Genomic DNA, 18015 nt, shown 5'->3' with positions numbered 1-18015 from the left:
TACTTTGAAATTTCACATGAAAAAAAATATGTTAGACACCACAAAAAAAAAAAAAAGCTAATCTCAACACATACTGCTCTCTCTGCTTCTGTTCTCGATATTTCTCTCAAAATGTCTGAAATAGTTAATTTTTTACTGTTTTTCAGTGCATTCTTTGCATTTTGGAAGGTCTCCTGAGGTTATCTTTAAAAAACGCTTCTAAACGCAAATGCTCATAAACGCGTACGCAAGCACAGCTGAACATACGTTTTTTAACCTATGTTTTCCAGCAGTCAGTTTCCATTGTTCAGAAGAGTCCCGTGTACATGGGGCATTAAAGTGTATCTATTACCTCCCCTGCTCCATAAAAGTCCCAATAATGGTAAGTCACATCCCTCGCGCTGGCTTTTTTTTTTTAACTAAACTTAGGCTTTATTACCTCGTTTTGTAGCAATAAATTATACTGCTTTTAATCCTTTTGTTGCACAGCAACTAAACATTCTTAAACATCCACATCTGTGAATGCTGACAATCCCACATCTGCGTCACATCGCTAAAAATGATCCATGAATCATGTCAGTCTGTGAGATCTCTGGGCAAAAACCACATTTTGACAGACTTCCATTGAAGTTCATAGCCACACCCTTATTACATAAGTATCTTTACCTGGGATGAGCTCACAATCCTCCGCTTGTCTTTACACCAATCCATGCACAGAACTTTATTGCCATGACCCTTCAATGTCCTCCTTGTTTTCATGACAAACTGGCCAAGGGACTCCACACGTTCCGCCACTTGATGTACTATAAACAAAATGGTATTATTAATAGTGATAGAAACAAAAGTGTAATTACAGACAGATAACCAATTTAAAGCTTTGTGGCGTTTGTTTGTGGGCATAGTTCAAATACCAGCTGTTACGTGTCATCTGTACAAAGGAAATATAGCAATCATATCAGAATAGACAGGTTTAAAAAAAATGCACTTAAGAGCGGATCTGTAAAGGAAGTTCTAAAACAGATTTTTTTATATAACATAAAAAATTGTTACTCAAGCCGCTATTTTATATAGACGTACTCAGTTTACAAATTTAATTCATTCTCTGGACTTTTTGTATTGCGAAAAATGCATAAACCGAAATGCGGTTTCCCATAGGAATGCATTGAAAACCAATTAATCCGTTCCGGAGGTCAGAAAAAAGTAAAAAAAAAGTCTTTTATCTGTTCAAAACTCTTTATAAAGTGCACTTTGAAGGCATAAATACTGTACAGGGACATGATTAAAAATTAAATCGTAAATGCACTGAATACCAATTAATCCGTTACGGAGGTCAGAAAAAAGTCAAAAAAAGTTTTATCTGTTCAAAACTCTTTATAAAGTGCAATTTATAGGCATAAAGGGATATGATTAAAAAAAATTTGTAAATGCATCAAAAACCAATTAATCCATTCCGGGGTTATAAAAAAGTAAAAAAAAGTCTTATCTGTTTAAAACTCTTTATAAAGTGCACTTTAAAGGCATAACATTTGTAAATGCACTGAAAACCAATTAATCCGTTCCGGAGGTCAGAAAAAAGTCAAAAAAATTTTTATCTGTTCAAAACTCTTTATAAAGTGCAATTTATAGGCATAAAGGGATATGATTAAAAAAAATTTGTAAATGCATCGAAAACCAATTAATTAATTCCGGAGGTCAGAAAAAAGTAAAAAAAAGTCTTATCTGTTCAAAACTCTTTATAAAATGCACTTTAAAGGCATAACATTTGTAAATGCACTGAAAACCAATTAATCCGTTCCGGAGGTCAGAAAAAAGTAAAAAAAAAGTTTTATCTGTTCAAAACTCTTTATAAAGTGCACTTTAAAGGCATAAAGGGACATGATAAAAAAAAAATTGTAAATGCATTGAAAACCAATTAATCCGTTCGTATTGCGAAAAAAAATCATAAACCGAGCCATTATTTTCAATGGATTTTCATTCATAAACCAAAAATTACGTTAACCGAGGCCTTCATAAACCGAGGTACACCTGTATATTGGTATTAAATATCACCTTTCCATTCCAGTCTGTAGCAGTGATGATTTTATAAAACTGGTAAAAGCCTTCTTGCAACATGGACACCTAGGTACATTTTGTACACCACTCTCATTTCTTTCTTGTGAGTTGCAAATATTTTTGCCTGAAGGCTAATTACATGCATTTCCAGTTTAATTGGGGATTCTTGTGATAATTTCAGAACATACTGTATATCCTGTACAGCTGGCTACACACCAGTAGTTTGGTTTGAACATTTGTACAGAAACTCTGAAAAAGCATTTGTCAGGGATTCGATCTTGCAATCATTAGGTCAACTAATTTTGTTTGAAAATCCTTAACATTTTGTCCAAACCTGCCACCTGAATGGAATCCCAGATGTATTAAAGGAGAAGTTCACCTTTAGTAACATGTTACATGGTACACCCGTATTCAGGGTATAACATGTACAGTAACTAAAGCACCTGCCGGCACCCCGACCTGATCCCCCATTGTGACAGTAGATGGGGGCTCTTCTTCCCACACCCACTGTCAAGCCCACACAGCCTCGTAATTCATTCACAGAACTCTGAATGGACTACAAGTACCATTTGCCATTGTGGTAGACTGTAGTTCTCAATGAACTACAAGGGGGCTGCTGAGCGCTCTTGTAGTTCATTGATCTTTCTGGGCTTCAGTAACTGCCTGTCCATATGGGAGGTACAGGCAGCCCATATAGGAGGACAGTGTAATGGGAGTTTTCAGGAGCCCCACATTGCACCCATGATCTGCTAATCACAGGTGCAATTTTTTACAGGCTCCTAAGAGCAGGTTTTGTGCCAAGAACATGCACATTACAATATGTATGATATTTCTCAAATGAAAACCACATTCAAAGAATGAGTTTTGAAAAAAAACATTTCATCCTGCTGCTTTCAATTTTTTCATCACTAAAAGTGAACACTGATTGACCCCACTAACCATTAGAAAATCAAAATAATGAATAAAAAACAAAAAAAGTGACTGGTGTATGGCCAGCCTCAGGCTCATCCTTACCAAGGGATGCCGACACTGCAGCCTTCCTCATTACAACAAAAAGATTGTTCATGTGATTATAATGAAGGCTGAGCCTCCCATTCAGAAATCCGTTTGAAGGCATGAGAAGGTAGACATGGATTATTTTAGAAACCAGAAATGTAGGAACTTGTAAAACATTTTCAAAACCTTTACGATGTATCCTCCAAATTTCCACAGTTAATGTAGAGTTTTACTTCAAGTGGCTTACTTTACTTCACGAGACTTTGAAAAGTGTTTAGAATGCCAGTTTTTACATTACATTGTTTTGAGGGGTTTTAACCCCCAAAATATATTTTCGTTCAAGCTTTGATACAAACTTCTTTGATAGATTCCTACCAAACATTTGGTCTATTGATTAATACTGTGTCTGTGGCTCTTCCACCATCTTGGAGCCAGCTGCTACTGAGAGCTCCACTTAGAGTAAAGCATAAAGCTGTATGTTTCCTTTGTCAGCTGATTGGATTTATGTTTGTGCAAAACAATGAAGTCATCCTAAATGGGAAGAATGCCCACAAGGTAGCAGGTCATGACTTCCTGGAAGAATGTACTCATTGCACAAGACGTGAAATAGCAGGTCATATGTTTATTGAGATGGTGGGGTAATAGTGGTCACTACTGCCTTACTGGCTGAACTCACGCTTTTCAGCGCAAAATAGAATAATCTTGTGATACTCTAAATTGTGACTTTCTTAGACAAGCTATCATGTTATAAAACAAACCACAGCATTAAAATCATTGCATCTACTGCCTGGCCTTCGTATTGTTAGGGCTCATGTACACGGGGCATTTGGAAAACTCTTCTGAACGATGGAAACTGACTTCTAGAAAACGTAGGTTAAAAAACGTCAGTTTAGCTGCATTTGCATACCGCGTTTATGCCCTTTTGTGTTCAGAAGCGTTTTTAAAAGATAACCTCAGGAGACCCTCCCAAATGCCCAGATGTTTTGAGAGAAATAGAGAGAGCAGAAGCAGAGAGAGCAGTATGTGTTGAGATGACCTGTCTTTTCTGGTTGTATTCACTATGGATCCCATCATGAGCATAATGCGGCACGTTCTACCATTTCTTTCTTCACCCAAAACCTGGGACACACTGCGCTGGTGTACCGGGTCCATTTGAATACATGGAAAACGCTTTGCATGCATTTCTGATGATAAAATAAGGCTCTGGACAGCATCTGGATATGGAACAGTCAAAAAATGCTTGTAAACGCAAACGCTCATAAATGCAGTTAACCGCGTTTACAAGCATTTGGCGTTTGAAACGCCGGTAAACTCTATTCCTGAACGCAAGTTTGATGCATTAAAAAAAACGACTGTAAACTCAACTGCCTGTAAACGACTGTGTACATGGACACATAGGAAAACATTAGGGAGAGTTCAGGGGCTGCTGAAAAAAACGCTGAACAGCTCCTGAATGTCAGTTTAGCAGCTGCAGTGTACATGAGCCCTTATAGTGGAGAAGCTGAAATGCCTCACTGAAAAGTGGGCTTAGTGCAGGTTCATCACTGATCATTAGTAGAGATGAGCGAAGAAATGAAAAATTCGATTCGACTGATTCGGCGAATTCGTGGACAATATTCGATTCGAGTCGAATAAATTCGCTGTGAATTTAACTTAAAAAAGGGTGTTTCTAGGCTTCAGAGAGACTTAATATTAGTGCAGAACACTGTACCTTTAATTTAAATGCCCTTGGAGTCTGCTGGGGAAGAGAAATAATACTGTCAGTCAGTATGACATGCAGATGAGTGCCGTCGATCTTAGAATCACCGCACACTTCACTCATTTGGGCAGTCACGGGGCCAAAACCAGAGTGTGGAGCCACAGTGTGGCGGTGGAGGCAGCAGCAATGGGAGGCCATACAGCACCCTATGACAAAAATGGAAACCACCAGCAGTGTGAGGAGACCTGAAAGTGGCACATGGCAGAGTGTGGCGATAGAGACAGCAGCAATGGGAGGCCGTACAGGGACCCATGACACACTCTGGACCTGGCAGCAGCATGAGGAGGCGGTACAGGGGCCCATGACAGATTACGGGCCTGGCAGCAGCATGAGGAGTCGGTACAGGGGCCCATGGCAGATTACGGGCCTGGCAGCAGCAATGGGAGGCCGTACAGGGACCCATGACACACTCTGGACCTGGCAGCAGCATGGGGAGGCGGTACAGGGGCCCATGACAGATTACGGGCCTGGCAGCAGCATGAGGAGTCGGTACGGGGGCCCATGACACACTCTGGACCTGGCAGCAGCATGAGGAGGCGGTACAGGGGCGCATGACAGATTACGAGCCTGGCAGCAGCAACTTGGACAGGAGGACGTTCAGCTTCTGCACCGTCGGGTGCGTGCTCGCAAACTGTTGTCTCTTGGAAACGGATTCCAAGAAAGACTGCTGACGGAATCCGTGAAGAGGAGTAGCAGGAGAAGGAGCATCTGAACGAGCGGAATATGCCAACAAGCGACAACAGTGGCCCATGACAGATTACGGGCCTGGCAGCAGCATGAGGAGTCGGTACGGGGGCCCATGGCAGATTACGGGCCTGGCAGCAGCTATGGGAGGCCCGTAATCTGCCAGCACCCTATGACAAAAAATGGAACCCACCAGCAGTGTGAGGAGACCTGAAAGTGGCACATGGCAGAGTGTGGCGATGGAGACAGCAGCAATGGGAGGCCGTACAGGGACCCATGAGAGACTCTGGACCTGGCAGCAGCATGAGGAGGCGGTATAGGGGCCCATGGCAGATTAGGGGCCTGGCAGCAGCTATGGGAGGCCCGTAATCTGCCAGCACCCTATGACAAAAAATGGAACACACCAGCAGTGTGAGGAGACCTGAAAGTGGCACATGGCAGAGTGTGGCGATGGAGGCAGCAGCAATGGGAGGCCGTACAGGGACCCATGAGAGACTCTGGACTTGGCAGCAGCATGAGGAGGCGGTATAGGGGCCCATGGCAGATTAGGGGCCTGGCAGCAGCTATGGGAGGCCCGTAATCTGCCAGCACCCTATGACAAAAAATGGAACACACCAGCAGTGTGAGGAGACCTGAAAGTGGCACATGTTTGGGGCATGATTCATGGCGGATTTAGTCAGTTGTGTCAGGAACTGGTGGTTTGAAATCCAGACTAATCCACGCCTGATTCATTTTCACAAACGTGAGTCTCTCCACACTTTGGGTGGACAGTCGTGTCCTCCGCGGAGTTGCAATACCTCCTGCCGCACTAAACACGCGCTCCGATGCCACGCTACTGGCCGGGCATGACAGCCTTTCAAGGGCAAATTCAGCTAGTTGGGGCCAAAGGTCAAGTTTCGTTGCCCAGTAGTCAAGGGGATTGTCTACCTCGGTTGGCAGGGTGCTGTCCAAGTAGGCCTAAGCCTGTTGTTTGAGGTCCTGCTCCAGGTCCACCTGATGCTGCTGCTGCTGCTGCGGCTGGTTAGTAGTTTCCTCACTGCGCTGGTGAAGAAAGCTACTCATCATCGACTGCAGACTGAGGCAGCCGCTGCTGGTGGAGCTGCCACTGCTCCTACCACCCCACCCCTCCCCTGCTGCCATGGCAGCGGAACACGAGCGCACAGGGCCCACAGTGTCTGAGGATGGACGTTGGCGCAGACAGGCAGAGACCAGCTGACTACATAGGTGTTTTTTATAGTACGTTATTTTGGCCTCCCTCTCAGCAGGTGTGAAAAAGGCCACCATTTTTGAACGGTAGCGAGGGTCCAACAAGGTGGACAGCCAAAAGTCATCCCTCTGTCTGATGGTTATTATTCGGCTGTCGCTACGCAAGCAACCGAGCATGCTATGGGCCATTTGTGCCAAGGAATGCGAGGGACTCCCTGCCTCCATCTCCACAGCATACTGCCACGGTGCGTCTAGGTCCTCTGTCTCCTCTTCCTCCTCCTCTACCAGATGCTCCTGCTCCTCCACTCCTGTCCGCTGAGTGGAAAAACCACCCATTTCACTCAATAATTCCTGAGCACCAATGTCCTCCTCTACCTCCTCCTCTTCTTCCAGTCCTGCCCCCACAGGGGCCATGTGGCGTTGAGATCTGTGCGCCACGTCTACCGCACCCTGACCAGCCATTGTTAACAGCATTTGTTCCAGGACGTGCAACAGAGGAATGACGTCGTTCATCCCATAGTCCTGCCGACTCACGAATAGCGTGGCCTCCTCAAAGGGCCTGAGCAAGCGCAGGTGTCACGCATGAGCTGCCAATGGCTGACATCTAAGTTACACAGGGAGTACCTTTATCTGCTTTTAACATCAGGAAATCTGTGATGGCCTTTTGCTGTTCGTAAAGGCGGTCTAACATATGTAGGGTTGAATTCCACCTTGTTGCAACGTCACAGCATGAGGAGTCGGTATAGGGGCCCATGGCAGATTAGGGGCCTGGCAGCAGTTATGGGAGGCCCATAATCTGCCAGCACCCTATGACAAAAAATGGAACACACCAGCAGTGTGAGGAGACCTGAAAGTGGCACATGGCAGAGTGTGGCGATGGAGACAGCAGCAATGGGAGGCCGTACAGGGACCCATGAGAGACTCTGGACCTGGCAGCAGCATGAGGAGGCGGTATATAGGGGCCTACGGCAGATTAGGGGCCTGGCAGCAGCTATAGGAGGCCCGTAATCTGCCAGCACCCTATGTCAAAAAATTTAACACACCAGCAGTGTGAAGAGACCTGAAAGTGGCACATGGCAGCAGAGTGTGGCGATGGAGACAGCAGCAATGGGAGGCCGTACAGGGACCCATGAGAGACTCTAGACTTGGCAGCAGCATGAGGAGGCGGTATATAGGGGCCCATGGCAGATTAGGGGCCTGGCAGCAGCTATGTGAGGCCCGTAATCTGCCTGCACCCTATGTCAAAAAATTAAACACACCAGCAGTGTGAAGAGACCTGAAAGTGGCACATGGCATGAGAGACTCTGGACCTGGCAGCAGCAGGAGGAGGCGGTATAGGGGCCCATGGCTGATTAGGGGCCTGGCAGCAGCTATGTGAGGCCCGTTATCTTGCAGCACCCTATGTCAAAAAATTTAACACACCAGCAGTGTGAAGAGACCTGAAAGTGGCACATGGCAGCAGAGTGTGGCGATGGAGACAGCAGCAATGGGAGGCCGTACAGGGACCATGACAGACTCTGGACTTGGCAGCAGCATGAGGAGGCGGTATATAGGGGCCCATGGCAGATTAGGGGCCTGGCAGCAGCTATGTGAGGCCCGTTATCTTGCAGCACCCTATGTCAAAAAATTTAACACACCAGCAGTGTGAAGAGACCTGAAAGTGGCACATGGCAGCAGAGTGTGGCGATGGAGACAGCAGCAATGGGAGGCCGTACAGGGACCCATGAGAGACTCTGGACCTGGCAGCAGCAGGAGGAGGTGGTATATAGGGGCCCATGGCAGATTAGGGGCCTGGCAGCAGCTATGTGAGGCCCGTAATCTGCCTGCACCCTATGTCAAAAAATTTAACACACCAGCAGTGTGAAGAGACCTGAAAGTGGCACATGGCAGCAGAGTGTGGCGATGGAGACAGCAGCAATGGGAGGCCGTACAGGGACCATGACAGACTCTGGACTTGGCAGCAGCATGAGGAGGCGGTATATAGGGGCCCATGGCAGATTAGGGGCCTGGCAGCAGCTATGTGAGGCCCGTAATCTGCCTGCACCCTATGTCAAAAAATTTAACACACCAGCAGTGTGAAGAGACCTGAAAGTGGCACATGGCAGCAGAGTGTGGCGATGGAGACAGCAGCAATGGGAGGCCGTACAGGGACCATGACAGACTCTGGACTTGGCAGCAGCATGAGGAGGCGGTATATAGGGGCCCATGGCAGATTAGGGGCCTGGCAGCAGCTATGTGAGGCCCGTTATCTTGCAGCACCCTATGTCAAAAAATTTAACACACCAGCAGTGTGAAGAGACCTGAAAGTGGCACATGGCAGCAGAGTGTGGCGATGGAGACAGCAGCAATGGGAGGCCGTACAGGGACCCATGACAGACTCTAGACTTGGCAGCAGCATGAGGAGGCGGTATATAGGGGCCCATGGCAGATTAGGGGCCTGGCAGCAGCTATGTGAGGCCCGTAATCTGCCTGCACCCTATGTCAAAAAATTTAACACACCAGCAGTGTGAAGAGACCTGAAAGTGGCACATGGCAGCAGAGTGTGGCGATGGAGACAGCAGCAATGGGAGGCCGTACAGGGACCATGACAGACTCTGGACTTGGCAGCAGCATGAGGAGGCGGTATATAGGGGCCCATGGCAGATTAGGGGCCTGGCAGCAGCTATGTGAGGCCCGTTATCTTGCAGCACCCTATGTCAAAAAATTTAACACACCAGCAGTGTGAAGAGACCTGAAAGTGGCACATGGCAGCAGAGTGTGGCGATGGAGACAGCAGCAATGGGAGGCCGTACAGGGACCCATGAGAGACTCTGGACCTGGCAGCAGCAGGAGGAGGTGGTATATAGGGGCCCATGGCAGATTAGGGGCCTGGCAGCAGCTATGTGAGGCCCGTAATCTGCCTGCACCCTATGTCAAAAAATTTAACACACCAGCAGTGTGAAGAGACCTGAAAGTGGCACATGGCAGCAGAGTGTGGCGATGGAGACAGCAGCAATGGGAGGCCGTACAGGGACCCATGAGAGACTCTGGACCTGGCAGCAGCAGGAGGAGGCGGTATATAGGGGCCCATGGCAGATTAGGGGCCTGGCAGCAGCTATGTGAGGCCCGTAATCTGCCTGCACCCTATGTCAAAAAATTTAACACACCAGCAGTGTGAAGAGACCTGAAAGTGGCACATGGCAGCAGAGTGTGGCGATGGAGACAGCAGCAATGGGAGGCCGTACAGGGACCCATGACAGACTCTAGACTTGGCAGCAGCATGAGGAGGCGGTATATAGGGGCCCATGGCAGATTAGGGGCCTGGCAGCAGCTATGTGAGGCCCGTAATCTGCCTGCACCCTATGTCAAAAAATTTAACACACCAGCAGTGTGAAGAGACCTGAAAGTGGCACATGGCAGCAGAGTGTGGCGATGGAGACAGCAGCAATGGGAGGCCGTACAGGGACCATGACAGACTCTGGACTTGGCAGCAGCATGAGGAGGCGGTATATAGGGGCCCATGGCAGATTAGGGGCCTGGCAGCAGCTATGTGAGGCCCGTTATCTTGCAGCACCCTATGTCAAAAAATTTAACACACCAGCAGTGTGAAGAGACCTGAAAGTGGCACATGGCAGCAGAGTGTGGCGATGGAGACAGCAGCAATGGGAGGCCGTACAGGGACCCATGAGAGACTCTGGACCTGGCAGCAGCAGGAGGAGGCGGTATATAGGGGCCCATGGCAGATTAGGGGCCTGGCAGCAGCTATGTGAGGCCCGTAATCTGCCTGCACCCTATGTCAAAAAATTTAACACACCAGCAGTGTGAAGAGACCTGAAAGTGGCACATGGCAGCAGAGTGTGGCGATGGAGACAGCAGCAATGGGAGGCCGTACAGGGACCATGACAGACTCTGGACTTGGCAGCAGCATGAGGAGGCGGTATATAGGGGCCCATGGCAGATTAGGGGCCTGGCAGCAGCTATGTGAGGCCCGTTATCTTGCAGCACCCTATGTCAAAAAATTTAACACACCAGCAGTGTGAAGAGACCTGAAAGTGGCACATGGCAGCAGAGTGTGGCGATGGAGACAGCAGCAATGGGAGGCCGTACAGGGACCATGACAGACTCTGGACTTGGCAGCAGCATGAGGAGGCGGTATATAGGGGCCCATGGCAGATTAGGGGCCTGGCAGCAGCTATGTGAGGCCCGTTATCTTGCAGCACCCTATGTCAAAAAATTTAACACACCAGCAGTGTGAAGAGACCTGAAAGTGGCACATGGCAGCAGAGTGTGGCGATGGAGACAGCAGCAATGGGAGGCCGTACAGGGACCCATGAGAGACTCTGGACCTGGCAGCAGCAGGAGGAGGCGGTATATAGGGGCCCATGGCAGATTAGGGGCCTGGCAGCAGCTATGTGAGGCCCGTAATCTGCCTGCACCCTATGTCAAAAAATTTAACACACCAGCAGTGTGAAGAGACCTGAAAGTGGCACATGGCAGCAGAGTGTGGCGATGGAGACAGCAGCAATGGGAGGCCGTACAGGGACCATGACAGACTCTGGACTTGGCAGCAGCATGAGGAGGCGGTATATAGGGGCCCATGGCAGATTAGGGGCCTGGCAGCAGCTATGTGAGGCCCGTTATCTTGCAGCACCCTATGTCAAAAAATTTAACACACCAGCAGTGTGAAGAGACCTGAAAGTGGCACATGGCAGCAGAGTGTGGCGATGGAGACAGCAGCAATGGGAGGCCGTACAGGGACCATGACAGACTCTGGACTTGGCAGCAGCATGAGGAGGCGGTATATAGGGGCCCATGGCAGATTAGGGGCCTGGCAGCAGCTATGTGAGGCCCGTTATCTTGCAGCACCCTATGTCAAAAAATTTAACACACCAGCAGTGTGAAGAGACCTGAAAGTGGCACATGGCAGCAGAGTGTGGCGATGGAGACAGCAGCAATGGGAGGCCGTACAGGGACCCATGAGAGACTCTGGACCTGGCAGCAGCAGGAGGAGGCGGTATATAGGGGCCCATGGCAGATTAGGGGCCTGGCAGCAGCTATGTGAGGCCCGTAATCTGCCTGCACCCTATGTCAAAAAATTTAACACACCAGCAGTGTGAAGAGACCTGAAAGTGGCACATGGCAGCAGAGTGTGGCGATGGAGACAGCAGCAATGGGAGGCCGTACAGGGACCATGACAGACTCTGGACTTGGCAGCAGCATGAGGAGGCGGTATATAGGGGCCCATGGCAGATTAGGGGCCTGGCAGCAGCTATGTGAGGCCCGTTATCTTGCAGCACCCTATGTCAAAAAATTTAACACACCAGCAGTGTGAAGAGACCTGAAAGTGGCACATGGCAGCAGAGTGTGGCGATGGAGACAGCAGCAATGGGAGGCCGTACAGGGACCCATGAGAGACTCTGGACCTGGCAGCAGCAGGAGGAGGCGGTATATAGGGGCCCATGGCAGATTAGGGGCCTGGCAGCAGCTATGTGAGGCCCGTAATCTGCCTGCACCCTATGTCAAAAAATTTAACACACCAGCAGTGTGAAGAGACCTGAAAGTGGCACATGGCAGCAGAGTGTGGCGATGGAGACAGCAGCAATGGGAGGCCGTACAGGGACCATGACAGACTCTGGACTTGGCAGCAGCATGAGGAGGCGGTATATAGGGGCCCATGGCAGATTAGGGGCCTGGCAGCAGCTATGTGAGGCCCGTTATCTTGCAGCACCCTATGTCAAAAAATTTAACACACCAGCAGTGTGAAGAGACCTGAAAGTGGCACATGGCAGCAGAGTGTGGCGATGGAGACAGCAGCAATGGGAGGCCGTACAGGGACCCATGAGAGACTCTGGACCTGGCAGCAGCAGGAGGAGGTGGTATATAGGGGCCCATGGCAGATTAGGGGCCTGGCAGCAGCTATGTGAGGCCCGTAATCTGCCTGCACCCTATGTCAAAAAATTTAACACACCAGCAGTGTGAAGAGACCTGAAAGTGGCACATGGCAGCAGAGTGTGGCGATGGAGACAGCAGCAATGGGAGGCCGTACAGGGACCCATGAGAGACTCTGGACCTGGCAGCAGCAGGAGGAGGCGGTATATAGGGGCCCATGGCAGATTAGGGGCCTGGCAGCAGCTATGTGAGGCCCGTAATCTGCCTGCACCCTATGTCAAAAAATTTAACACACCAGCAGTGTGAAGAGACCTGAAAGTGGCACATGGCAGCAGAGTGTGGCGATGGAGACAGCAGCAATGGGAGGCCGTACAGGGACCCATGACAGACTCTAGACTTGGCAGCAGCATGAGGAGGCGGTATATAGGGGCCCATGGCAGATTAGGGGCCTGGCAGCAGCTATGTGAGGCCCGTAATCTGCCTGCACCCTATGTCAAAAAATTTAACACACCAGCAGTGTGAAGAGACCTGAAAGTGGCACATGGCAGCAGAGTGTGGCGATGGAGACAGCAGCAATGGGAGGCCGTACAGGGACCATGACAGACTCTGGACTTGGCAGCAGCATGAGGAGGCGGTATATAGGGGCCCATGGCAGATTAGGGGCCTGGCAGCAGCTATGTGAGGCCCGTTATCTTGCAGCACCCTATGTCAAAAAATTTAACACACCAGCAGTGTGAAGAGACCTGAAAGTGGCACATGGCATGAGAGACTCTGGACCTGGCAGCAGCAGGAGGAGGCGGTATAGGGGCCCATGGCTGATTAGGGGACTGGCAGCAGCTATGTGAGGCCCGTTATCTTGCAGCACCCTATGTCAAAAAATTTAACACACCAGCAGTGTGAAGAGACCTGAAAGTGGCACATGGCAGCAGAGTGTGGCGATGGAGACAGCAGCAATGGGAGGCCGTACAGGGACCATGACAGACTCTGGACTTGGCAGCAGCATGAGGAGGCGGTATATAGGGGCCCATGGCAGATTAGGGGCCTGGCAGCAGCTATGTGAGGCCCGTTATCTTGCAGCACCCTATGTCAAAAAATTTAACACACCAGCAGTGTGAAGAGACCTGAAAGTGGCACATGGCAGCAGAGTGTGGCGATGGAGACAGCAGCAATGGGAGGCCGTACAGGGACCCATGAGAGACTCTGGACCTGGCAGCAGCAGGAGGAGGCGGTATATAGGGGCCCATGGCAGATTAGGGGCCTGGCAGCAGCTATGTGAGGCCCGTAATCTGCCTGCACCCTATGTCAAAAAATTTAACACACCAGCAGTGTGAAGAGACCTGAAAGTGGCACATGGCAGCAGAGTGTGGCGATGGAGACAGCAGCAATGGGAGGCCGTACAGGGACCATGACAGACTCTGGACTTGGCAGCAGCATGAGGAGGCGGTATATAGGGGCCCATGGCAGATTAGGGGCCTGGCAGCAGCTATGTGAGGCCCGTTATCTTGCAGCACCCTATGTCAAAAAATTTAACACACCAGCAGTGTGAAGAGACCTGAAAGTGGCACATGGCAGCAGAGTGTGGCGATGGAGACAGCAGCAATGGGAGGCCGTACAGGGACCCATGAGAGACTCTGGACCTGGCAGCAGCAGGAGGAGGCGGTATATAGGGGCCCATGGCAGATTAGGGGCCTGGCAGCAGCTATGTGAGGCCCGTAATCTGCCTGCACCCTATGTCAAAAAATTTAACACACCAGCAGTGTGAAGAGACCTGAAAGTGGCACATGGCAGCAGAGTGTGGCGATGGAGACAGCAGCAATGGGAGGCCGTACAGGGACCATGACAGACTCTGGACTTGGCAGCAGCATGAGGAGGCGGTATATAGGGGCCCATGGCAGATTAGGGGCCTGGCAGCAGCTATGTGAGGCCCGTTATCTTGCAGCACCCTATGTCAAAAAATTTAACACACCAGCAGTGTGAAGAGACCTGAAAGTGGCACATGGCAGCAGAGTGTGGCGATGGAGACAGCAGCAATGGGAGGCCGTACAGGGACCCATGAGAGACTCTGGACCTGGCAGCAGCAGGAGGAGGTGGTATATAGGGGCCCATGGCAGATTAGGGGCCTGGCAGCAGCTATGTGAGGCCCGTAATCTGCCTGCACCCTATGTCAAAAAATTTAACACACCAGCAGTGTGAAGAGACCTGAAAGTGGCACATGGCAGCAGAGTGTGGCGATGGAGACAGCAGCAATGGGAGGCCGTACAGGGACCCATGAGAGACTCTGGACCTGGCAGCAGCAGGAGGAGGCGGTATATAGGGGCCCATGGCAGATTAGGGGCCTGGCAGCAGCTATGTGAGGCCCGTAATCTGCCTGCACCCTATGTCAAAAAATTTAACACACCAGCAGTGTGAAGAGACCTGAAAGTGGCACATGGCAGCAGAGTGTGGCGATGGAGACAGCAGCAATGGGAGGCCGTACAGGGACCCATGACAGACTCTAGACTTGGCAGCAGCATGAGGAGGCGGTATATAGGGGCCCATGGCAGATTAGGGGCCTGGCAGCAGCTATGTGAGGCCCGTAATCTGCCTGCACCCTATGTCAAAAAATTTAACACACCAGCAGTGTGAAGAGACCTGAAAGTGGCACATGGCAGCAGAGTGTGGCGATGGAGACAGCAGCAATGGGAGGCCGTACAGGGACCATGACAGACTCTGGACTTGGCAGCAGCATGAGGAGGCGGTATATAGGGGCCCATGGCAGATTAGGGGCCTGGCAGCAGCTATGTGAGGCCCGTTATCTTGCAGCACCCTATGTCAAAAAATTTAACACACCAGCAGTGTGAAGAGACCTGAAAGTGGCACATGGCATGAGAGACTCTGGACCTGGCAGCAGCAGGAGGAGGCGGTATAGGGGCCCATGGCTGATTAGGGGACTGGCAGCAGCTATGTGAGGCCCGTTATCTTGCAGCACCCTATGTCAAAAAATTTAACACACCAGCAGTGTGAAGAGACCTGAAAGTGGCACATGGCAGCAGAGTGTGGCGATGGAGACAGCAGCAATGGGAGGCCGTACAGGGACCATGACAGACTCTGGACTTGGCAGCAGCATGAGGAGGCGGTATATAGGGGCCCATGGCAGATTAGGGGCCTGGCAGCAGCTATGTGAGGCCCGTAATCTGCCTGCACCCTATGTCAAAAAATTAAACACACCAGCAGTGTGAAGAGACCTGAAAGTGGCACATGAGACAGGAGACAGACCTGTCTCTAGACCGGCTACCGAGCCACTCTCCTCGCCAGTACTTGTTCGCTTGGCTGCTGAAAAGGCCGATGTCTCCCCCCGTTCCTGACCGCCCTCTGTTAGCTCTTCCTCACTGTACAGTGGGGCTGAGCCCACAGCATGCGATACTTCGCTTGGTGAGGGAACAGCAAAGGACAGGGGCAGGTAGAGGACACGTGATTTCAGTGGGCTTGGTCCCGGGCCATGCCAACTAACGGTTGTGTCTGACGTACCCACCGACCGTTGGCTGTAGGTGTCAGAGGTGACCTGGGAAGAGGAAGACGACCGAGCCAACCAATCAATGACGGCAGGGTTGTCGGTGGAGACACGACCGCTGGATGACACCGGGAGCACTGGCCTCTGGCTGCGAATACTGCTGCCTCGACCCCTTCCTCTGCTGCCACGTCTGCTCGCTCCTAAAACATTGCCTCCTCTGCCACTCCTCTGCATGTTGTCTGACATACTATTTAATTCAACGATTAGGTGTCCCTGAGTAACAATTCTCTGGCACTCAGTAACAATTCTGTCTGTCCCTGAGTATGAATTCTGTGGCCCTGAGTAACAATTGTGTGTCTGTGCAAGTAACAATTCTGTGTCTGTGCAAGTAACAATTTTGTGTCTGTGAGAGTAACAATTCTCTGGCACTCAGTAAAAATTCTGTCTGTCCCTGAGTAACAATTCTCTGGCACTCAGTAACAATTCTGTCTGTCCCTGAGTAACAATTCTGTCTGTCCCTGAGTATGAATTCTGTGGCCCTGAGTAAGAATTCTCTGGCACTCAGTAACAATTCTGTCTGTCCCTGAGTATGAATTCTGTGGCCCTGAGTAACAATTGTGTGTCTGTGCAAGTAACAATTCTGTGTCTGTGCAAGTAACAATTTTGTGTCTGTGAGAGTAACAATTCTCTGGCACTCAGTAACAATTCTGTCTGTCCCTGAGTAACAATTCTCTGGCACTCAGTAACAATTCTGTCTGTCCCTGAGTATGAATTCTGTGGCCCTGAGTAACAATTCTGTCTCTGTGCGAGTAACAATTCTGTGTCTGTGCAAGTAACAATTTTGTGTCTGTGCGAGTAACAATTCTCTGGCACTCAGTAACAATTCTGTCTGTCCCTGAGTAACAATTCTCTGGCACTCAGTAACAATTCTGTCTGTCCCTGAGTAACAATTCTCTGGCACTCAGTAACAATTCTGTCTGTCCCTGAGTAACAATTCTCTGGCACTCAGTAACAATTGTGTGTCTGTGCAAGTAACAATTCTGTGTCTGTGCAAGTAACAATTTTGTGTCTGTGAGAGTAACAATTCTCTGGCACTCAGTAACAATTCTGTCTGTCCCTGAGTAACAATTCTCTGGCACTCAGTAACAATTCTGTCTGTCCCTGAGTATGAATTCTGTGGCCCTGAGTAACAATTCTGTCTCTGTGCGAGTAACAATTCTGTGTCTGTGCAAGTAACAATTTTGTGTCTGTGAGAGTAACAATTCTCTGGCACTCAGTAACAATTCTGTCTGTCCCTGAGTAACAATTCTATGGCACTCAGTAACAATTCTGTCTTCCCTGAGTAACAATTCTCTGGCACTCAGTAACAATTCTGTCTGTCCCTGAGTATGAATTCTGTGGCCCTGAGTAACAATTCTGTCTCTGTGCGAGTAACAATTCTGTGTCTGTGCAAGTAACAATTTTGTGTCTGTGAGAGTAACAATTCTCTGGCACTCAGTAACAATTCTGTCTGTCCCTGAGTAACAATTCTCTGGCACTCAGTAACAATTCTGTCTGTCCCTGAGTATGAATTCTGTGGCCCTGAGTAACAATTGTGTGTCTGTGCAAGTAACAATTCTGTGTCTGTGCAAGTAACAATTTTGTGTCTGTGAGAGTAACAATTCTCTGGCACTCAGTAACAATTCTGTCTGTCCCTGAGTAACAATTCTCTGGCACTCAGTAACAATTCTGTCTGTCCCTGAGTAACAATTCTGTCTGTCCCTGAGTATGAATTCTGTGGCCCTGAGTAAGAATTCTCTGGCACTCAGTAACAATTCTGTCTGTCCCTGAGTATGAATTCTGTGGCCCTGAGTAACAATTGTGTGTCTGTGCAAGTAACAATTCTGTGTCTGTGCAAGTAACAATTTTGTGTCTGTGAGAGTAACAATTCTCTGGCACTCAGTAACAATTCTGTCTGTCCCTGAGTAACAATTCTCTGGCA

The 18015-nt window shown here is 49.5% G+C and overlaps 1 protein-coding gene across 1 annotated transcript in view; it reads right to left on the bottom strand.

Moving 5' to 3' along the window:
* The window catches only part of LOC149455886 (guanine nucleotide-binding protein subunit beta-5), a 99991-nt gene that overhangs the window by 63762 nt on the left and 18214 nt on the right, over positions 1-18015 (bottom strand). Inside the window, exon 2 of the mRNA XM_089685758.1 lies at positions 646-782. Within this exon, the coding sequence (XP_089541884.1) occupies positions 646-782 (137 nt within the window). The remainder of the gene's footprint in view (positions 1-645; positions 783-18015) is intronic.

Source organism: Staurois parvus, unplaced genomic scaffold (assembly GCF_062004578.1).
Source record: "Staurois parvus isolate SC_StPar_1 unplaced genomic scaffold, SC_StPar_1.0 ptg000385l, whole genome shotgun sequence".
Lineage (NCBI taxonomy): Eukaryota > Metazoa > Chordata > Amphibia > Anura > Ranidae > Staurois > Staurois parvus.
This window is presented reverse-complemented; position numbering and strand designations above follow the sequence as displayed.